Here is a 24,237-nt window from a genome sequence, read left to right on the forward strand (position 1 = left end):
CATTTATATGACAAGGAAGTTAGATAACCGAAGGTAACCCCCTGCCACATAGCTGCCTTCTGAAAGAAACCTGCACAATCTGAATTGTAGCACCACTGGGACCATAACAGGTGCTGCCCATTTCCTTTTGTAAAATGGGCCCATTTGTCTGTGTGGCATGGTAGTGGAGATGAATAGGACACAGTCACGGAGCACATGTATCCCTCTTTTCATGCTCCACAGAAAAAGTTTCGGCTCAATAGATGCCTCCAACGTGCCAGTATATGAGCCAAAACCAAAAAACGTAAAAGAAAACTATGGTTTTTAAAGAAAAGGCAGGCCAAGGGTATTACGCTAAATAATACAATATATTATATAAAGTTTTGGGATATACCTTTTCCTGAGTAATTGGCTACTAGACAGACTTGGACTTACCCTTCTAAGGAAAAAGCAGGAGGATGTGATAGGAAGCAATATTGCACTCACCGGAAAAGTTCATATTTAGTGATAGAGTAAAACATGCTATAAAGCATGAAACATGGTACTGAACAGATATTAACTTGTATAACTATCATGAAAATCACACCTTGCTGGAATTCTAAATGGATATCCTTTAATTTCATCACATGCTACACCATAAGCGATGTTTTTGCAGAATACTTTCAGCACTAACAAAAACATTGTATTCAGCTAAGATGGAAAAAATATTGTGTCCGCCAGAGTTAGTTAGAATCAACTATGCCATTAACCAGTGTGTGGTCTAGCTGTTTTATACCGGAGCGGAATATTTGAACTCAGGAATGAATTGGGGGTGAAAGAAGATGCCAGCTGAGAGGAAGATGCTGAATGACTAGTTGTGGCAGAGGAATACCAGAGTGCTGTGTTCGCCCAGACGTTGAAGGGAGAATGCCAGTTGAGGTCGATGTGATATGTGAAGGCCAGTCACCTTGCAGAGTAAGCGCAACGGAGAACCCAGCCGAGAGGGAGACGTGCTCCCAACCCGACGTGCAGCGCTTGGTTGTGCAGGATGCACTGGAGGGTCCACAAAGCTGGCAGAGCTCTGTGAAGCAACCGTGCAGACTGCTGAAGGCACGTGAGTGTTGGCAGGAGACATGAGACCCAATGCAGTTTCAGCAAGGGCAACAGAGGTGCCAAAGAAGACTGGTGAGTGTGCCTGGCATTAAGGTGACCCTGGGGCCCTCCGAATAGAACATTTTATGAAAACCCATAATTTTAAATACAGAACCCACATTGCCAACAGCCAAGAGGCTGCAAAGGAGAAATACTAAGACGCCAAGGGCACAATTCCCCTTTTTTGGGACATGAACTGGGAGAAACCTGTAACGCGCATTGCCAACAGCTAAGAGACTGTAAAGGAGTAGTACAGAGACAACAGGGGCACCAATTTCCCTCATATGAGGCACCAACTGGGGGAGATCTATAACCCACATTGCAAGAGTCAAGAGACTGTAAACAGTGGCAGCTATTGTTCAATCCACCTCACCTAGGATACTGGTGTGGAGAATCTTGGAACAAATATTTTGGCACTACTAACAACCATAGTAGGAGTTTTACATCCTGGCAGATGAGTAAACCAGGAAAAGGAACAATAGTAGTCAATTCTGGCAGGGAGTCAACCAAAAAAGATGCGGTTCTGAAGCAGTATAATTGTGGTAAAGAGGTGTAATGAAAGTAACTTATTAACACGATTTTATTTGAAGCACAAATGTGGCATTACCACAAGTAGTCCTGACAAATGTAGTTTATTTGAAGAAGAAATGTGATATGCAGATAATTGCTTTATATTCTGTAAAAATCAATTGGCTTGATTTATGAACTTGTGTTTTGAGAGAGAGTCGTGTTTGCTTTGCCAAGAAGGATATTCGGAAGGCTACCGAATGCATTGGTTTGTGGAATGAGTGTTTCTGGAAGAGACATTTACTTTAACAAGCGGAAAGTCGTATTTGAAGGAATAGTTCTTTTGTCTTGAACTGACAAAACTTCATTGAATCATAACTTCTCCAAAAGTATTTCTGCACTGATCCAGGGGAATGGAATACAATCCTGGTCACAAGGAGTACTTTTAGTTTATTCTGTTGAATTGAAGACAGACCAATATTCTGTGTGTTATTTTGTTGTATGTATTAGTGTGAAGGTCATAAATGTTTGGACACTAAGTCATCTTTCTGTAGTTTAGTTTGCTAGCTAGGGCCATCTTCATTAGGATGGGGAGAGATAGGTGTTTATCTCACCTCTTTCATTTAATAAATGGCAAACCTTGAGAAAATGTTAACTTTATGTCTGTCTCGCATTTCTGACCCCCTCACAGGGTGAAGTGTGCTTTTTAAATGTAAAAATAAAAAAAAAAACGGGTCGGGGAAGATGGGTATCATGTGAAGAGATAAACTTGTCCCAGTCCTGAGGACGATATATATAAATGAAGAAACTGGTTAAGAAGAAACGTGAAAAACATGTAATAGGGAGATGGGGAGCCAACAGAGACCAGAAACAAAAACCTTGGGATAAAGGGAAAACAACCTGTCTTCAGAGATGAGGACTGGAGAGAGTCCAGCCTAGAAACACTTAACAAGAGAGGAAATAAAACTGGCAAGTAAACAAGATAAAAGAGGAGAAAGGCAAACACAGAGCGAAGCCTTGACAACGAATCCCTAAGAAGGGGCGAATATTAACCCACTTTAAGAAAGCCTGAATTAACAGACTGGGAAGAGTCTATAAGTGATGACAAGAAAGTGAGGAACTATTTGAAGCAAAAATATTCTAAGTATAGGACCACATTAAGCACAAAACCCAAGAGTATTTTTAAAAAGCAAGAGCTGATAACAGAGACCATCAAAGGAGATGTTAAGAAATCACTGTATCAAAGAGAAACATGTATATAAAGAGACTATCAGAAGAGAAAGACTACCAGGGGAAGAAAAGCGATTCTCTTGGCCTATTTAATTTAGTTACATATAGCGGTAGGGTCAGATCGAGTTAGTTTGGACGTACAACATTTTTACTTTGGACTTCCCGACAGCTGACAATCACCTTTATTTCCTTTAGGTAGGTAGGGTATTAGTTCTAGCAATAGGGACAGACAGGCCTTACTCTTATAATTTGATTAAATATAATCTAGAATGTCCTCAATGTGTCTGACTCGTTCTTCCGACCCACCACAGACCTTATAGCTGCAATAATACAGCCACAATAACAATATGCACAAAGCATGCACTACAACACACATATTAACTGAGTACAGACATCACTAGCTTTATATAACAATTTCACAGGAATTGCTTTCAAAATAGTGCTCATATATAATGAGATTGAATACAAAAATGTAACTATACATGTGCTCCAAATTCCTTCATGTGGTTTTTTACATCAACCCTCTTCACTAGTTTTTTAATCACTTATTTTCAAAGTTGTAATCCTTGAGGAAAATGATCGGTTCCTGAGCAATTGATGAAATTGCCTTTGACTACTATAATGCATGTATAGTAATTCTTATTCTTAATATACAACAGGCATAACGAAAATATTTGACTTGAGAATGTATTCTGTATAATAACATTATCTGAAATATTTTCAAAACAAAATTATATACAAGTTCTATAAACAAAAATTACCTTAACAGCATGTCTGGCAGTCTTTCTCGGCGATCCAGTGAAAACCATATCCAAGGATTTTCTTTCATTTATGGGCTTAACACTGACTCTTTCTGAAGGAGTGTGAGGCCTTCTTGGAGGAAGTGCATTTGTATGTCCTGAGAGGGGGACATCACAAGGAGATGGGGGGACAGAGACACATCTTGGAACCTCTAAAGAATTCTTTGTTTTTGTCTGGTCAACAAAATCTGTAAAATCCACATACAACTGCCCAGTTGGACTTCCATGTTTGAACTGCTGTCGCTGCTGCCATTCGTACAGCTGCCACACTGTGCCCTCCTTTGTAGAAAGGCGGTCTTGATTGGACATCTTGAGGTGGCTGACACGGTCTTGTGCATATTTATAGTCACTTGGCAAATTGCGGATCGTAGGTGGAGAACATCCTGAAGGCTGCCGAGTCATCTTTGGCAAAGTTTGGTAACTTTCTGGATATGAAGCTGCTTGACTGGGAACCCGGTGTATGATGGCAGGGTCAGAAGCAATGCTGAAAAGAGACAAAAACGGGCTCAGTGCATTTACTTTCAAGGTTTGCAAACTCAGTAAGACATTTTAAAGAAATGCTATATTGATTATGTCATTTTTGCGAATATAGGGCATACGCCCAAACAATCTATTAACTCCCAGGTTCACGTATGACAGGAAAATGATGGTGTGTATCTCCTAATATCCGTCATATTTGATGAATACCCTCAATCTGTGAAGGTCACAGCAAAAATATTGAAACATCAAAACAGATATGTTCATCCACTAAGACAAGGGTCTGCAGCTCTGCAGATGTTTAAAACTAAAACTTGCATCATACCAAGCCAGGAGGCATTGGGCCAAGATCATGGGGAATATATTCCAACACATACAGAGAACCACATGTTGGAGACCCTTGCATCAATGAGTGCTAACTGTGAGAAGCACCATGATGTCAAAACGAGAAGACTTAAACAAGGCAAGCATTGCAGAGGGATGCTGGGTCTGAGTGGTGGCCGGTAAACTGATAAACCAGAGTGTGCTAATTTACAGCATCATCATCAGGGACGTGCAAGTCAGAGGAGAGGCAATACCCATCGAGCTCAGCCTGCTTAGCCATTCCAAATCAATTTACAGCATCATCATCAGGGACGTGCAAGTCAGAGGAGAGGCAATACCCATCGAGGTCAGCCTGCTTAACCATTCCAAATCTGCAATTCCTGGCAGGAAAGAAGAGCAAATATCAGATATGAGGAGTGTGGGCAGCAGCCTGGTCAACCTACCTGTGTTTCTAAAGAGATCTACCACAGCATATTAAACCAAGCTGTGGTCTGAAACACAACCTCTCACAAGCAAGGGCTACCCACACCACTGTCAAGGTCATATAGTATATGGATGTTTAAATTCCAGACAGCATACACAGCCAGACAAAGAGCAGATCTCTGGCCGGTTTTGCAGAAAACTGGAAATACTAAATCTAAGAGTACAGTTTTCAGGACTACCCCTTTATTAATTGATGCTTGTCTTGTTCTATGGTGGGCTCCTGAACCTTGCAGGTTAGAGAGCAATTTGCTATGCATCGGTCTCATATACAAATGTGGAGGTAATACTCTAGATGCAATTAGTTAAATTGTTCCCCGTCTATTGTAAATGGTATATTTTAGACATTTTCACTTCTAGTTGTGGAAGGTTAGCTGATATTGTAAAATTATTTAAGCATTAAGAAAATGTCTTTTCTGGTGTTCATTGCTCCGTCCAGCGTAAGTCAGTGAAAGAGCATATTGTACCGTCTGCTCTCTTTGCAGTGCAGCCAGACGTACATACTGTTGAAGAGGAAGTAGGATCACTCTTTTGTTGTCATTGGCTTTGCAAAGGCAACAGTTCATGAGTACGGAATCATGGATGTGACCTCTTTTGGTAGCTGAAGAATAATGTTCTCTTGGTTCAAGTGCAAACTTGTGCATAGCAACATATATAATATAAAGTTCATCAACTTTCAACGTTTGCATTGTAGGTGGTTTACAACTGTTTGTGACAAAATATACAACTGTGACAGAGCAAAAGCTGCGGGAGGACAATTGCAATGTAGAAGTTTAATTTTGTTATTTTATGAAAAACTTCAAAATAGTAAAAATTATCTGAGGCTCTTTGGGGATTTAACAAACAAATCAGGAACGTTGACTTTGTATCCAGCAAGTTGACAGAGGCTCTCTAATAAGAGACTTGATGTAATATCAACATCCAAATGGTTCATTTTTCCGCTGCTTTCACATCCAGCTCAAACATACATGATGCCTGCAAATGCTCTTACTGGGGAGATGATTCTGCAGTGATCAGCAACGGCAAGGGCTCAACCTGAGCTACTTCTGTGGCAAGACAACTAGCAGCAATAGCCAAGGAAACTGGCAGTGAAGTGGTGTCCGAGTCAAAATAACCCTACAAATAACAAAGCATGCCCCAAAGTGGTACGGGCTGGGAAATGTATTTTACATAGAGCAACCAATTACATGTATTGGGCTTGTACTTGACCTATGAAGGATTTGGGAAGATATATTACTCCCCGAAGTCAACAAGCACATGGTTCTATGTGGCTTGTTCAAAAACATGCCTACTTTGGTGGAGGGAGAAACACAGAGATGTGATTTCAAATGACCCCCCAGGCCCACTTATCCATACAGTACTTTTTCTGCCTGAGAATCATAACATTGAAATCCTTGATGCAGCTGATTCTATGATAGGTTGTGAACGTTTCTGTCATTGCATTGAGATGATCTAAATGGCTCCAACAAAATAATTCCATCCCCTGTGCCTCTCCCAATCGTATGTGATTCCACATCAGTGCAATCCTTGTCTGCATCCGCCCCAATGTTCAGTGCTTCGCCTGGTGTCTCCAACCATTGTTTACCTGTCAGCTCTAGCTCTGAGCCTTGTTTCCCCTGCTCGACCATGCCCAATGATTGCTATCTCTTCCTAGATATCCAGACATCAATCCACCTACTTCCTTGGTTTCTTGCAAAGTTCCACCAAAATACTATGGAAGCACCACCAGGGAGGTTATGTTACTTGTTTTGTTACTTGGCATCCGTTACATGCACTCCCTCCGTTTCATCCATTCCATCTTCACATGCACTTCCTCCGTTCCATGTACTTCATCTGTACAATATACTCTATCCGTACAATGTATTCCATCCGTTGTATCCATTCTATCTGCTCCATCCATTCCATCTGCTCCATCCGTTCCATCTGCTCCATCCGTTCCATCTGTTCCATCCACTCTATCTGTTCCATCCACTCTATCTGTTCCATCCACTCTATCTGTTCCATCCACTCTATCTGTTTCATTCACTCTGTTTCATCCTCCCATGTGCTCCTTCCTTTCCATGTGTTCCATCTGCACCATCCGTTCAATCCGTTCCATCCACTTCAGCGGTTTCATCCACTCCATCCGTTCCATCCATGCCCTCTGATCTATCTGCACCATCCAATCTATTTGTTCTGTACACTCTGTTCCATTTGTTCCATCCACTCCGTCCGTAACATCCATTTTCATCTGTTCCATCCGTTCCATCCATTCCTCTGTTCCATCCATTCATCAGTTCCGTTCAATCACTCCATTCATCAGTTCCGTTCAATCACTCCATTCGATTCCATACACTCCATCCGATTCCATACACGCCATCCGATTCCATCCACACCATTCGATCCTTCAACTCTATCCGTTCCACTCTGTCCATTTGATCCGTTCCATCCAATCACTCCATCTGTTCCATCAGTTCTATCCATTCAATCACTCCATCCATCCATTCCATCCGTTCCATCCACTCCATCCGTTCCATCCACTCCATCCGATTCCATCCACTCCATCCGATTCCATCCACTCCATCCGATTCCATCCACTCCATCCGATTCCATCCACTCCATCCGATTCCATCCACTCCATCCATTCGTTACATCCGCTCTATTCGTTACATCCGCTCTATTCGTTCCATCCACTTCACCTGTTCCATCCACTTCACCTGTTCCATCCACTTCACCTGTTCCATCCACTCATCCATTCTATCCCCTCTATCTGTTCCATCCAATCACTCCATCCATTCCATCCACTCCATCCGATTCCATCCGTTCTATCCAATCCATCCGTTCTATCCACTCCATCCGTTCTATCCACTCCATCCGTTCTATCCACTCCATCCGTATCCGTTCTATCTATTCGGTCCGTTCTGTCCTTTCCATCTGCTCCGTCCTTTCCATCCGCTCCGTCCTTTCCATCTGTTCCATCCACTCCATCCACGCCATCCGTTCCATTCACTTCATCCACTCAATCCACTCCATCCACTCTATCTGTTCCATCCACTCCACCTGTTCCATCTACTTCATTCACTCCATCCACTTCATCAGTTCCTTCACTTCCTCTATTGCATCTACTCCATCCGTTCATTTCACTTCATCTGTTCTATCCCCCCTGCGTTCCATCCACTCTATCCGTTCCATCTACTCGATCCGTTCTATCCATTCCATTCCGTGCATTTCACTTACTCTATCCGTTTCACTCGTTCTATCAATTTTAGTTACATTATCCGTTTTAGTCTTTCTATCTGTTTCCATCGACTCCCTTTGCTCTTTTATTTTCTTTGTTCAAACAATCTTGGATTTCTGTTTATTGTGACTATTCCTTCCATTTGCTCTAAGCATCGATTCCTTATGGGAAGAGCCTTGTTTTCAGTAATTTGTGGAAAGACAGGTAGTCTTCAGTGAGTCGAATGTGGGGTGGAATCGAGTTCCATAGAGTGGAGGCCAAGGCTGAGAATGAGGATCCTCTTAACCTGACAGAGTTGGTGTTTGTAATCACTAAAAGGAGGGCAGAGCTTGATCTTAAAGTGCACGGTGGGTGGTATGGTTTAAGCTTGTCCTGTAGGTATAAAGAGCCGGTTTTATGCACTGCTTGGTGGGAGATGCCTAAGGTTTTGAAAGTTGCCCTTCGTGCCAGTGGAGAGTTCTGAGAGCTGGAGAGGTGTGGTCTCTTGGGCCAAGTGCTAGAAGCATTTTGGTTGCAGCGTTTTGTGCTCTTTCTAATTTAATGAGGGGGTATGCTCCCAACGTAGAGGGAGTTTCCATAGTTCAGTATCGACATTACAATAGACTGGACAGCGGCGAGTCTGTTGGGAAAGGAGGGATATGGAAAGATGAGTCTAAGAATTTTGAGGTGGTAGTGGCAGAACTTGGAGACGTTGTTGATTTGGCAGGAGAGGGTTAGGTCAGAGTCGAGAGTGCATCCAAGGTTTTTTACTGTGATCGAGGTGGTGGGTGGATTGCCCATGGAGGTGAGCCATGTTAGAGGTTGGGGGAGAAGCTTGGTGTTGCTGCACACCATGATTTCGGTTTTAGTGGGGTTTAGGAGGAGGTGTTTTATAGTCATCCAACGATCAATGACAAGGAGGCAGGCTGCGAGGTCGGGCTGACAGTTGGCGTTTGAGTTGAGGAGTTCTAGGATTATTTGAGTGTCATCGGCGTAGTTATAGCACAGTATATTGTGCGGGTGGATTATTCCTGGGAGGGTGGACACATAGAGGTTGAAAAGGAGGGCTGATAGGCATGCTCCTTGTGTAACTCCGGTATTGACTGGCCGCGCAGCGGAAGCAAAGGTGGAGAGCAGGGTTATTTGTTTTCTATTGTTGAGGAAGGATGCTATCCATTTGAGAGCATTTCCAAGGATTCCTAGGGAGTGGAGGCGGTCGAGGAGGATTGAGTGGTTGATTGTATCAAAGGCAGCGGAGAGGTCTAGAAGGATTAGTGCAGCGCATTCTGCAGAGTCTGCCGTGATCTTAAGATCGTCCCAGATTGAACTCATAGTGGTTTTGGTTCTGTGTCGTGGTCTGAAGCCTGATTGGGCAGGGTCTAGCAGATTGTTGGATTCAACAAAGGCATTTAGTTGGGAGTATACGGTTCGATCGATAAGTTTAGCAAGGAACCTGGTGTTTGAGATGGGGCGGTATTTTTTGGGGTTGAGGGAAGATTTTTTTTTAGAAGAGGTTTGACATGTGCAGTTTTGAAGGTGTCGGGGAAGATTTCCGAGGAGAGGGAGTCATTTAGGATGGTTCTTGCGTACTCTCCTCTGTAGGTGGATGAGAATATTTCTCTCAGGATTGAGGAGGGGCAGAGATCAAGGGGGGAGCCAAATGGTTTCCAGGCAGAGAGAAGGTTGAGAAATGTGTCTCTCGATATTGGTCTGAATGAGTCAAAGGTGGGTTGGGTTGAAGTTGCTTTGACAGGCAGGGGGGGGGGACTGGTAGGGCGGGTGGATTATGTGGTGGGAGCAGGAGGGCCAGTTTGTTGTTGACAGAATTTGTTCTGTCAAGAGCAGTGTTGTAGAAGTGGAGAGAGAGAGAGTCACAGAGTGACTGAGAAGGGGTGGATTGGGTGGAGGTACAGGGTGGTTTGGTGAATTCAGAGATGATTTTGTGGAGTTCCTTGCTGCGGTTTTCACAGTTGAGAATTCGAGAATTATAGTGGACTTTTTTTGCTTTTCGGATTTCGGCTTTGTAGTGGCGATGGTGCCGGGCCAGTGTGGATCTACTCAGGTTGTTTTTATCTTTCCGCCATTTGCATTCGAGGAATTTATTCAGTTGTTTAGCAGTCTTCAGTTCTGGTGTAAACCATCTGGGATAAGGGCCACGGCGGACAGAGGATTGGCAGGTGGGGGTGAGCGGGATTAATGAGATATTGAGCCACAAGTCAAAGGAGTCGATGGTTAAGGGTTCATTACGAGGGATGGCTGAGGGAGGAGTTTGGAGCAGGGCATCGACTAGGTCAGGGAGGATCTTTAGTTTCTTCCAGCATTTGCGTTGATTGGGGGGGTTCTCGTTCAAGTATGGGGATGGGGGCGGGCGAGTGAATGGAGAAAGGCACAATGAAGTGATCGGACCAGATGATTGGTTTTGAGAGGCTGATATGTATCTGGCCGTGGGAGCTAAAGATGGCATAGAGGGTGTGTCCTTTAGAGTGAGTTGGGCCATGCATGTGAAGGCGGAGGTTAAGGGCATCTAGGCAGTCAACCAGTGAGTGGGTAAAGGGGTTGGTGGGAATGTCGAGCCAGATATTGAAATTCCCTAGAAGAGGGCGGGATGGTTTATTTGGATGATGGCTATCGAATCACAGAGGTTGCTTGAGAATTGTCTGTCATAGCCAGGGGGTCACTAGATGATTATGAAGGTGTGGGAGAATGTTGTGTGGAGGGATACTTTGACGAGTAGCGATTCGCAGGAAGGGATGATTGTCTGGCAGTCGATTGAGGCGGAGAAGTGTGACTTGAAAATGATTGCTAATCCTCCTCCTCTGGTGGGTCGGTTGAGTGGGATGAGGGAGTAGTCCGGGGGGGGAAGGCTTCGTGGGCGATAGGGCAAAGTCATCAGAGAACCAGGTTTCGGTGATAAAGACCAAGTCTGAATTGTCTAAGGTGAGGCCGTCAAAGATGCTGTGTCTGTTTTTTGCTACAGATTGTGCATTAAAAAGGATGCATCTTACTTCGGAACAGGGGAATGTTGTGGAGGTCGAAGGATTGGCGGTGGTGAGGAGTGGGTGAGCGGCTGGGACGGATGGCGGGGGTGGGGGATGGAGGGCAATAAGCCGGATCTGGGAGGCGAAAGAAGCAGATCGGTCGATGGTGGTTGGGAAGAGTAGGCTGGCGGAGTGGTGGATGGGTGTGGGGAGGATGGGGTCGGACGGGTGTGTGTGGGTGGAGTAGAAAGAAGATGCAGCACAACTGCCTTCCCGATTACTTTCCTTTTACACCTCCCAAATTGTACCTGACAGAATACAACCCACCAAATGCCAAGATAGCTTGGAAACTCTCACATCCTCCTCAATACAAGCAATACATATGAGCAACATATGGCGCACATAGAACATTTTATAAAAATGCAGGGATGCTGACACAGAGCTGCAACATACTGGAAGAAGATACAAACACCCAGAATTATGAATGAGCAATCCTTGGGAGATGCAGGGGTTTAAAATATGAACATTTAATGCAGGCAGCACCTACATTCCTTGATTCGTGGAAGGGGTGGAGTAAGTCATTGGTAGAGGTACATTCCTCTGCAAAGATAGCAAAACACCTCTGCTTAAAGATTTGAAAAATGCGCTCTATCATGTGAGCACATTGAGAAAACAACTGTGGTACAGTTTCAGTGCTTCCAGTTTACATCAAAAAAAGTAAATGGGAATTTGGGCATGCAAAAAGAAATGTGGGGATGATCACTTCATGCATCTCTGGCATAACCATGTGTTATTTTTACAAATGTATATACCACAATACAGATGGTGATGGCCCAAAATATTGGCAACATAGTATGGCCATAAAAGCAGGCATAAACCGGAGGCACTATGCTTCTCAACAGTACGTAGAATTCTAGAATGTTTAGCTGCAGAGGTTACTATTCATTTTCTAGGACACCTTTTCTTGACTTCAGCAACGATTCTGGCCCTGCGTTGTAAAAGTCAGAACATTATATTTTTCTGGTTAAAGATAAAATAGGATTACCTTTAGCCTGCATTTGGACTGAATGATTTGGAAGTCTCTTCGACAGGATAAAGAGAACTATATTAACCCAAGTTAAATAAGTTCCACTTCTTCCTACAGGCTATACTTCCAAGCAACACCCTACTTTAAATCTGTTGTAATTGAATGCCTCATGGTAGCTACAGACCTGCACCAATATACCTACTGTATTGTGAAACCTAGGCCTGTCTTCCACTCTACAGGACTCCCAATTCTAGGAGTGTTCCCCATAGTGAAACTTATTGTATCTCCATATCTGCCTACTCCATATGCTTTGCACGCACTGAACAAAGATCGTTGCTGCAGAACATCGAAGCCTATGGTGCCTATACATTACACCACATCTGTGGACACAGGCCGCTGGCACGGCCACACTTCCATACACCATAGAACGCAGCTATGGCTATGCTCATCCGGTCTAGCAGCGCATTTTAGCCGTTCAAACAGAACCACCTGACGTACCTCAACACCTCTACCACTAGCATACAGCGACTGCCAACGAAAAGAAATTTGGTATAGCTGGCCACACATTGACTCTCCAACAATAGCACTCTATTGCATAGCTCCAACAATGCCCACCCACGTGCCTGACCTCTTTGGGCTGCTTAGTCAGCCAACTAAGTCTTAAACCGGCAAACAAGGCACACACGCATCACCTAATCTTAAACTCTTAGAACCTCCAGCACATTGACTGTGGTCACCGAGGGTGTCCCAATCACAAAGCGCATTGAGGCCATACAAATGGGGAAAGAGCGCAATATAAATAACCAAATACAATTTCACACTTATCATAATAATGCTCTAATTGGAACTCTTTGGAAACTATTTATACATTGTGGCTACTTTGCAATAAAGATCTGACGCCATAAAAACCAGTTTCATATTCTTAATCTGTGTATACTGAGTCTTAAACTAATTCAAAGTACACTACTGTGACATATTTGATGATGAAATAGAGGAGAAACTAAAAATACAATTAACAGAACATTACTTTATAATAAAGGTGATGGTGAGGCGTAGCTTTTTACATTGTCTGTACCCTTTAGAACTGAAAATTATAACAGCGTCTTCAGTTCTTGGTTGCTTTCTGAGCAGTGGTCTCTTTTGAGCCACAGACTAGATTTAGGGCCAGTGTCTCTTGCTTGAGCACTTTCCTCAGGATACCAGCCTGTGTTGTGCTTTTCAGTTCCTTCTGGGACTTTATCTCAAAATAAATGTCTCAGCACTTGCTCCAGGGCCTATCACTTTCCCAGCATGGAAGGACATTTCAAAAAGAACGTTTTTCAACTTGTCATTAGACTTTTTAGTTTGATCAAAAAAGTGTCAGTTTGTAATTAATATCTCTGAAGTCACTATGAGACCTTTGACATGTAATGTTATTTTGAAATTATTGTATCTTAATTCATTATGAGACTTATGACTCAGTTTTCCAAAATGCAGCATTCTCTTCTCAGATTCCTGTGTTACAATTTACGTCTCTGCCTCCCAACAAGTAGCATTCTCAGAGAAATATCCCTCAAACTGCTAGAGGGCGTAGCATTCAATTTCCCAACATGCAAAGTTATCTCACCATGAATGTGTCTCGGAGGTTTGCTTGTCAAAGTATTCTTTTAGGCCTCACCTTATGGCCCCAAACTTTACTTCTTGGCCTCTGTTTCTGCTCCTCCTTGTCTCAGCATCATATGCTCACCTTACCTTTGGTCAGAGGTGGTTGATATTCCACACCTCTCTACCCTTTATCATACTTTAGTCCATCTCTTTTGATCTTGGGTTCTAAAGAGCAGTTGGATTTTGGGGAAAATCTGGTTCGCCTCTCGCGGCACAGCTCTGACGCCACTTTTTATGTCCCTCCTTCACCCGCATACATCTTGTTTTTTAGGCTCCAGTGGCGGATACCTCAGGTCCTCCTCATTTCAAGCAGCTTCACTCTCTGACATCCAACAGATCCTTTGGTCTTGATGTAGTTTTCTGGAGTTTCAGAGCATTCAACAACATGACCAACTTTATGGCCTTTCATTACTGACCGCCTGAACTGCACTCCAGGCCTCCAGCAAGGTAGGCAGAACATGTTCACCACAGGTTAAGGAACCAGCCCAGTTAGTCAATGTAGGGCTTTTGAAGTTCCCTGAATTTTATCACCTGGCCTGAGTAATGGAAACAGACTGTGAAGATGGCTTTAACAGGGACATTCCTATAGAAATTCATTCATTACTTTGAATTTGTGCAAGCTAAAGAGGATCAGACATTTTATATATTCAGTTTTTCTTTAACTGTGACATAAATCATGACGAAATAGAGGAAAAATAAGAAATCAATTTAGCAACAAACATTATTTTAAGCTGAATGCGATGGTCAGGAATAACTTTTTACAGAGTCTGCACCCTTCAGAAATTTAAATTGTAGCAGCCCCTTCAGTTCCTGGTTGCTTTTTGAGCAGTCATCTCCTATGAGCCACAGACTGGACTCGGGCCGGTGTCTTTTGCTTGAATATTTCCTCAGTAAACCAGCCTTTTAAATATCTTGGACAAACTAAAGACATGCAAGTGAATCATTGGTCTATAGGGTTTCAAAGGCCAGAGGCAAAGTAAGGAGTGGTTTAGGAAGAACCAGAGAAACCGCAGAGTGATTAAGAATATAATGGAGAATTCCATGCCTACCTGATCGTAAGGGGTGAAAATACTGCGACAGACTTGTAAATAAAAATGTATAAATGATGTGAGTTTGTCACTGTAAATGCTGATTAGGTTTATTTGCATGAGTTGCAACAAACTCTGTTTATAAATATTATAGGTGTATGATTATCTGTTTCATTGGATTTACAGCAGAAACATACTTGGGTATTGTCTAAGAGCAATGACAATTGCATGAGTACTCGACAAATCATTCCTAGAGAGAGCTGGTCTTAGTCCAAATGTGCATATCTGCGCTCAGTTAGCCTCTCACATGGTTGATGTCCGGTGGCTCATGCTCACATATTCCTCTTAGTTTTTATTTAATCCACTGATTTAGCAGATGCCCCTTGTAGTTCCTGGGCTTTGGTTTCCTAGTCGAAAAGATTTAAACTAGACCTGAAACGGGAAAAAGAGGGGGAGTCCTTAGGTCGATTGACTGCAGGTTCTAAAGATTGGTTGACTGAATTGCAAAGGATCAACCTCAACTTAAAACATGGTCCAAAGGAAGACATGATAATAAAAGATGATTCCCACGTCTTATAGGACTGATAAAAAGCATTTAAAAATAACTTAAACATTCTTGCGGAAACTAAATTGCTTTATCTACCTTTAACCAGTGTAGTGATCTGCGGGCAGCTGAAACAAGTTATTTCCTCTCTTTGGTTACCATGATTGATGGTGAATCTGGCAGGGCAAGCATCTCAACATTCTTAGCGTCACTGATACACTTATGATGGCTAACAAAACTCAGCCTTCCACTTTAGGAAAGATGTCTGCACACTAATTAGTGGCTTGACTGTTTTTTTTTATATCATCCTTTGCACCTTTACTCTGCTGATGTTTCTTTATGTATTTGCCGGTTTCATTCTTCCTCGTGTGTTGTATTTTATTTTGGCTGATCATCTCCGCCCTCTCTGCCCCCCCAAGACTGCTAATGCTGCAATTCAAAGCATGCCTTTAGTCTACAGTATACTTTCTGCTGTTCAGCTCATTCCATCTATGTCTCCTCTACTCAGAATTGGATCACATATTCAGGTTTTATGATCTCATTTGGACATCACAAAAAGGTAAACTTGCACATGTTCCGGCTTGGCTGCCATTATAGGATGTCAGTATCCAGAACAGACTCTTAGCAACATTGTTTCAAAAGTCTGTCGGAGCAATTCCCCAATTAGAGAACCTTTGAAAAATGACTATGTTGTGCCTCATATTATCAAAAGCCCGGAAGGAAAAAGCACCAGACATAACCTCATTAAAGCATACCATTGACAAAGTATAACAACAACAGAACACATCCACTGCTGCATGAGTTCAAACGTCATTTAAAATGTTCTCCACTTAGGAGGGTGGATGGCAGTCCCAGTAGCCTGAAGCACTTTTCCAGAATGCAATTTATTCTTCAGCCACCATTGCTTATGTCAGGTTCTGTGACACTTGTTTATTTGTTGAGCAATCCATTTTGAAATAGCAAAATCCAAAGTAAAGTGCGAGCAGCAAAATAATGTCACCTTTAAAGGAGATTGTAGGTCTGTTTTAGAAGACGCAGGATGCTGTATAATTTTTGGGGGGATAGGGGAGAAATTCTCTGGAATACTCTCTGTGACAAAGTACCCTGCCCAAGCCTCAAGCAGAAAGGACCTTGGTGAGCAGAGGTGACAAGAGGATGGAGCAGAGATTCAGGAGGTTGGAGGGAGCGGACAAGAAGTTGCTGGAGGATTTGAGAGAGGAGGAGGGTAAGAACAAAAAGGAGGATGTGGATGATAACCGATTAAAGGAGGTGGCTGTGAAAAAGAATGAGGGAGAGGGTAAACGCGGCAAGGAGAAAGAGGGGAATAACAATGGGGTGGGGGAGAATAACAGAGGATGAGGAGGTGGTTCCGAGTGGAGAGTAGGAGAGTACAGTGAGGAAGGTGATAGAAGTGAACAGACAAGAACAGGTCAGGCCCAGGTCAGCGAGGGCCTAGAGGCAAACCCCAAATCCAAAGGGGGGGAACCACGAATGGTTGGAGGAACTATTACATGGAGAGGTGTCTGAGGAGGTTCAGGTGACAGCAGTCGCCAGGAGAAGAGAGAAGGGGATATGAAGTCACTCCCTAGATTCAAGCATATCTATATATATATATTTGTGAAAGTGCGTTTGTATGCTCAGAGTTGGCTCCAGCCCCAACAGTTGGTGGGTTGAAATTGTGGCCCAAGGTCGGCATACCAGTCTGGGGTGTGAATGCAATATTGAAATCTAGCCAACTCCACCCATTCACCCTGCACAAGGAAATAATGTGAAAATAGCTCCACCCTTGTGCTATCAGTATAGGGTATTTTGGGAAATGGCTAATTCTGCGACTTTCCAAAAATAGGACATTAGGACACAAGTTCGGCATACCAGTCTGTGGTGTGCTGGCGATAGTGACATTTGACCAACCCCACCTATCCGCCCTTTGCAGGACGGGGTCCGGCTCTGTGCTATCTGTATAGCCGATTCCGGAAGATTGTTGATTTTGTGATTTTTCAAAAATAGAACTTTAGGACACAATATAACACACAAGGCTATAGCAGACCCCCACGTGAATATCAGCTACAGACCCAGGCAATGCTGGGGGGTATGACTAGTAGAAGAATGTTGAGAACATCAAGGTTGGGTGGCTGAACCACAATAGTAGCAGCCAGGAAATCGAAGGTGGCAAGAAGACCAGAAGAAAGGCAGTGAGGATTCAGGGATTGCCTCCATTTTGCCACTGTCTTTCTTCCTTTTTTGATCCTCATGCTACTTCAAAGCAGAGGTGAGCCCAACACTAGATAAGAGGGTCTGAAGGAAGAGGTCTCCAGTGTACCCAAATCCATGAACAGTGTCCCCAAGTAACAATGAAGCTCAGCTAAGAGAGACTGAGCAAAGTGGTGAGGCCCTGTGAAACAACCCACTGGTTGGAGCGATTACAGACATTACTTTTGTTAGGAGTATTTACTTCACATATCATTGATGAACCTTTATTTCCTACATTGTGCCTTTGTGTGATAATATCTTGGCCTCCTGAGAAGACCTTCCAATTCAATTTTGGGACATTGCTGATCATACGAAGTTCTGCAAAGTTGTTACTTTTTTTTGCTTGATGCCCAATTACCCATCTTATTTCATGCCTCAGCTTCTGAAGCCACAAGAGGCCATGTGTGGTGAAAGTAAGATTAGTAAATTTAATTTGACATAACATTTTCCAGGAAAATGTGCAACTGACCGTCATTATATGGGTCACAAACACACGTGTTGAACCGTATAGGCTTTCACACCTGAGGACTTCCCTCTTCATAATTTTCACACATATCAGTCTCAGGTACTACTTATTTACATTTATATCAAAAAGGTGTCAATCCTTACTAACTTGCCCTCCTACCAGCTAAACTAAGCCCTCATGTATTTACTATCCCTAGGATGGGCGTGGTGGTCCGCTTATCTAAGGTGAGGGATAGAAAAAATAAGTATGCCCTATCACTTGTCTAAACGATTACTCAAAATGGTTTAAAAGGCACATGTCATACAAAATTGAATTGTGTGTCGTCTGCTTTGCAAATTAAATGTCGCCAAATTTTATTTGTTTTCTCTGCAAGGCAAACAGTTAAGAAATCTATTCAAATATTGTTGCCAGTCTTTCTGTGTTCCCTACGAAATCACAAAACACAGGACCGAGATGTCTCGGTGTTGTACCCCTCTACTACACAACAAGGGTCTCAAATATTTTGACCCTCTTTGTAGTATTTGCAGAGTATATTTCCATCCTTTTCCGTTGTTCATGAATAGAACATCAGGCGACCGTGTGCCATCTTGCTGGTTGTTCCCTCTTTAACACAGGTCGAATCAGGCCTACCGGTTTCAATGGTTTGTGTTCGTTTTACCACTTTCTTCAGGGCCAGAAAATTAAACAGCACAGTGTGTAGTGCTGTTCCACATTTACTTGCAGCATACACTTTGTAGTTGTTCAAGTACCCCACCTGCAAATGGAGAGAAACCGGGTACAAGGTCACCCAGCAAAGGATATACCCTTACATCACAGATGCCTAGTATGAAGACCAAAGTAAAAACACTGCAACATCTGGTCAACAATTCAATCAATATAACAGGAATCACATTTAGTATAATTGTCCAAAACCAAACAATTGGACTTTTTCCAGTGGCAGCTCTAGTGGGTGCAGTGCCAGTACGTCAAGTACGAGTGGGTCCAACAAAAATGTGGGTTTCACCCCCCCCCCCTTTTTTTCCATCAGGGACAAGGGAAGACCAAGAACAAAGGCAAAGGACAGTGGCAAGCCCAATGGCAGAACCAATCGCCCAGAATGACGCAAAGTCGAGGATGGATATGGGCAGCAGCACCCCCCTAAGGACCAGTTCTAGACCAAATGGACAGAGGACAGTCACCTGGAGACACAATGGAATCCAACAAGGAACTCAACAAACTACCCAGGGAGACACCACCATCTCCTTGGTTATGAATCTATCAAGATACACTTTAAATCAGGCCCAGTACAGATTACTGGAAAAGGGACTATCATTTGTACCCACGGCACAACACGACCCTTTCCAAACCCAGATTGAGGTGGCCCAACTGATCAGAAAAATCAGGCTAAAACAATTTTTCGGCTCCATTACCAACACGGAGAGAGAAAAGAGTGAAGGAAAATCCACCTTCCATCCTCCTCCAAATAGGATATCGTCTGAACCCATCACTTTTGAAAAAAACATATTAAAAAAAGTAAAAGAACTAGAAAAGAACCAAATACAGGGCTACAACAACTTCTCTAGGAAAGACAAAGCTGCCCTAATGACACAGATTGAGAATGATCAAATAATGATTAAACCTGCAGACAAAAGTAGAGCCCATGTCATCATGGATGCTGAAGACTATGGTCCTGGTCCTCTTGGAAGATCGTCCGAGTTATAGACAGTTGGGCAGAGACCAGACAGAAGATATTTGCCAACCAGTGCTACCCATCCTGGAGGAAGCAATATCAGAAGGGCACATCAGTATGAATGAATTTGACTTTCTGAACCCCAAGACACCAAGAAGACTGGCATTTTATGCCCTTCCAAAGGCCCACAAAGGAAACCCCCCCCCGACCCTCCAAGAAGCCCTATTGTATCAGAAATAGGTTCCATCTTGGAACCGCTGTCTGAATTAATCAACTTCTTTCTTAAACCCATGGTATGCAAAATGAGATCTTATCTTACCACCATCATCGGCAGCTCACTTCTCCGTCTCCGCAGTCACATGGATCCAATCTTTACTTGCAAACAGAACAATGCGTGTTTTTTCACAGACTGCTGTGGTTGACCCAATCCCCATCACTTGCGGAGTCCCTCAAGGCTCCTGCGTATCGCCCACTTTGTAAAATATTTTTACAAAGCCAGTATTCGACAAACTGGACCATCTGGGTGTCACCTACACTAATTACGCAGATGACACCCAGATACTCCCATCACTATCGGGAACTTACGACACAGACGTCGGCCGGATTAACGAAGTCTACACCATCATTCAGGCATGGATGGACACACATGGCCTCTGCCTGAATGAAGATAAGACTGAGCTACTCCTAGTCGGCTCACCTAATACCCTTCTAAAACGGAGCCCCAACTACACAAGCATCCCTATTGATGGGAACAATATACTGATCGCCAAACATGTAAAAACCTTAGGTTTTTACACTGATGCCCACTCTAATCTAACTAAACAGGTAAGTATGACAGCCTCTGCCACAGCCTATACCGGCAAGTTGATTAGGGCATGCGTACCTCTATTTTCCCCTAACAGCTGCCTCACACTGCACTTAGAGCAGCTTTAAACGTCCCCAGAAGAGAGCATATTTCAGTTACCAGAAAGCACCACAAATGGCTTTCCATACAAGAGAAAATTGACCTAAAAACTATCCGCCTCACTCAAAGCTCTCAACCACCAAGCCCCACCATATCTCACCAACCAATTCACCTGGAAACTGTTTCCTGGAACCACAGGATCATCCAACACTTCCTGCCTGGTGGTGCCTAGGTACAACCTTAAAAGAGCTGGCGTTGCCAGTTTCCCGGTTCTAGCGGCACAATTATAGAACTCACTCCTGCAGGACATCAAAACTATTCAAGCATTTAATAAATTCCGAAGTCATGTTATCACATGGCTACTCAACAAAAACGACCACCACTACACTACATCTTACTGATTTAAACGCTCTGACCTACAAATTTTCACTGCATATTATCTATTGAAAATGTATACCTCATTTATATATTCTCTGTATAAAAACTGTATTTCACCTCTATTTATAGATGTACTTCAACTATATTTGACTGCATCAATCTGTACTTCACCTGCATAAAATGTACCATGTAACCGCTATTCTTATCCTAGCGCCCAGATACCCTAGGGTCAGGCTCGCTATATAAATAAAATAAACAAACGAACTGCACCTATTGAAGAACCGACCATTTGATCCAGGATCACAACTTTTGGTGACCCAGGACATGGAATCATTATATACAAAAATACCGCAAATAGCCACACTAAAAGTGGTGAAGGTGCTTAGGAATACAGATCTGCCTATTGAAATGCCCATTACCTTAAAAATGCAACTAGTGGAAATTGCCCAAACCAAAAACTATTTCCTGTATGAAAACCCATTCTTTGAACAAACATTAGGCACCGCAATGGGTGCCACCTTTGCGCCGAGCCTGGCAAATCTTTATGTGGCTGAATTTGAGAAGACTATCGACAACACCAACCCCTGGACTACCAGAATTGACTTATGGGCAAGATACATTGACAATGTCATCATGATCTTCAAGGGCAATGAGGAATCTCTCAACCATTTTCTGGATCTTAAACTGGAAATAAGAAATGACGAAATAGCAACTAGCCGACTGATCAAAATGCATTGTTAACGTTCAACAGTTACCATCCAGCAAGACTGAGGAACAACCTTCCTTTTGGGCAGTTCATCAGATCCCGGAGGAACTGCTCTAGCGTGGCAGATTATGAGACACTATCTGGCCAAAAAATTACTGTGCCGTGGTTATCCAAAGCGGACGATTAAACAGGCACGAAAAAGAGCGTGACATATTCCAAGAGACACAACCCTGGAGCAGCATCGGAAGCGGACAGAACACAATGAGCAAATTACTGCAGTGCTGAGCTACTCACCCATGGTAAATAAAAATCAAAAAGGAGGTACTCAGACTCTGGCCAATCCTTAACAATTGAGATACACATCTGGAAAAACCAAGATTCGGCATAAAAAGAAGGAAAACTCTGTGAGATGCACTGATCCATACATACAAAGAACTGAAAGTGCCCAATCCTAACACACTCTGGGACCAGGCGGTCCCGACTGGCCATGCCCCATGTGGCGGGTGCAATGCCTGTGCCAACACAGCACGGACTCAATAGATCGACATCGGATGGCACTATCCATGAACGCAAAGAACTTTTACAAATTGTAATGGCAACAATGTAATTTATCTGATCACCTGTCCGTGCCAGAAGAGCTATGTGGGAATGACCACACGTCCAAAAAAAACTAGACTAGCAGAACATTGATCATGCATCCGCACTAAAAAACAGCTCCCATGGTAGAGCATTTTATACAAGAAAAACATGGTCCGACTGACTTTAGCTGGACGATCATCGAAAAAGTGGCTATCCCTAGAAGCTGAGGTCATCTACATAGTTTACTTTTCCGTAGGGAGCAACTATGGATTTTCAGTTTAAAATCAGACATTTTAGGCCTGAATGAATCAACCAGTTGGCAAACACTTGCCACCTTATGAACAGGATAGGAGTCTGGTAATCAGGAGATATCCACTATTCCAGGACAAATCGTTTGTGACACAGAAGTGCACGTCCTTTGTAACAACTACACAATGTTAGAAGCTACTGATTGTCAAACACATAAAATAACAACAAACAGGTTTCCAAAATCTGGTCAATTGGATGAATATTAAATATAACAACGAAGGCATCCACTTATTAACAAACTTCTGACACTTGAAGTATCTTGCCCATCAATCTAATTGAGCATGGGACTAATAAATGCGTTTACAGTTGTGGATCCATGCCAACGGTTCCGCAATCACACTGCTCGCGCTGATCCCAAAATTTGAGATTGGGTTAGAAATTTAAAAAATCCGAATGAATTAGTAAATCCGACATAGTCCCAATGAACTAGTACTGTGTTACGCTCACCTGGTCTCTGGGGAGGCGTTGGGGCACGGTTGCAGCCCTCCCAGCGGTGAGGTGCTCGGGTCCGACTTCACCCTCTGAGCTTATGTGGTGACTGGTGGTAACAGGTGATGGTGCTCGGGACTGCTCCTGAGTGGAGAATAGGTGGCGTGACTATGCCAGCTTGTGCGCCTGATCCCCTTCCAGACCCCTTCTCCCAAACCGTGGTACCCATGGGATGCGCGGTCCCTGGAAAGCTCACCTGTTGATTAGTTTTGGCGAGCACTCCGTCCTGCTGCTTCTGGCAGGGGCGCTTGTATTATCTGGACCGAGTTCCTTCACTGGTCCCTTGCACGTGGTAGTCCAGTCCTGCTGCTGCTAAGCCACTATACTTCAGGTAAGTGTTCCTGTTTGCCTTCGTCTTTCCTCGTCCGTTTTTGTTGTATTGTAAAATTCATTGTCTTGTATTGCTGTCCGTTCCACTTCTAATGTTTGTTCTTTTGCTTTCTTTCCTTGCAGGTGATGTTGCCGAGCCGGCAGAAGCTGCGGAGCTTGAGGCGACAGCCGGAGGGAATGAGGAACAAAGCTGCAGCGGTACAGTAGCTGGTAAGTTGTTAACTAGGGGGCGCGCTGGGTTCAAATGTGCCACGGCCCTAGGACCGATGTTCTAACCTTGTCTTTCTTCTTCTTCTTCAGAGGGTCGAGTTTATGGATGCGGAGTGCGGTGCTGCGGAGTCGGGATCAAGATCGCTGGATGTCAGGGGATGAGTCTGCAGATGAAGCGATGGTTTCCTGGCGGTTAGTATGCAGGAGAATGCCTGGTTTCAAAGGTAAGTAAACTGGTCCACGGTGGTGAGCGTCACGTTGCACGCAAGTGCACAGTAACGCAATGCACCATCCTGAAGGATGGAGCAGCTTATATAGCTGAGCTTCTGAAGTCACGCCCACCAGGTTCAGCCTGCCTGCCACACCCTGCCACACCCGATGAGTCAGCACATGAGGATGTTCTCTGGAATATAGGCTTTCAGCTCCTGGAAAGTTCCTGTAAAATAAAAGCACTCCTGCACTGAAATAAAGTGTTCCTGCTCAAATCTCTGTATAAGCCTGGCACCAAAGGTGCCAGGACTGAGTCCAGCCAGGTCCCCTGTGTTTATAGGTCCCAAAGGGACATAAGTGAGTCAAGTGACCCATTGCCCCCATCACTAGAT

At 43.5% G+C, this 24,237-nt stretch overlaps 1 protein-coding gene across 8 annotated transcripts in view; it reads right to left on the minus strand.

Annotated features, from left to right (window-relative positions):
- The window catches only part of PLEKHA7 (pleckstrin homology domain containing A7), a 1,516,580-nt gene that overhangs the window by 434,586 nt on the left and 1,057,757 nt on the right, over positions 1–24,237 (minus strand). For all 8 annotated transcript variants that reach the window (XM_069623767.1, XM_069623765.1, XM_069623764.1 and 5 more), the window contains one exon: positions 3,609–4,131. In XM_069623767.1, coding sequence (XP_069479868.1) covers positions 3,609–4,131 — 523 coding nt within the window. The remainder of the gene's footprint in view (positions 1–3,608; positions 4,132–24,237) is intronic.

Source organism: Ambystoma mexicanum, chromosome 11, assembly GCF_040938575.1.
Source record: "Ambystoma mexicanum isolate Mex_15411 chromosome 11, UKY_AmexF1_1, whole genome shotgun sequence".
NCBI classification, from domain to species: domain Eukaryota; kingdom Metazoa; phylum Chordata; class Amphibia; order Caudata; family Ambystomatidae; genus Ambystoma; species Ambystoma mexicanum.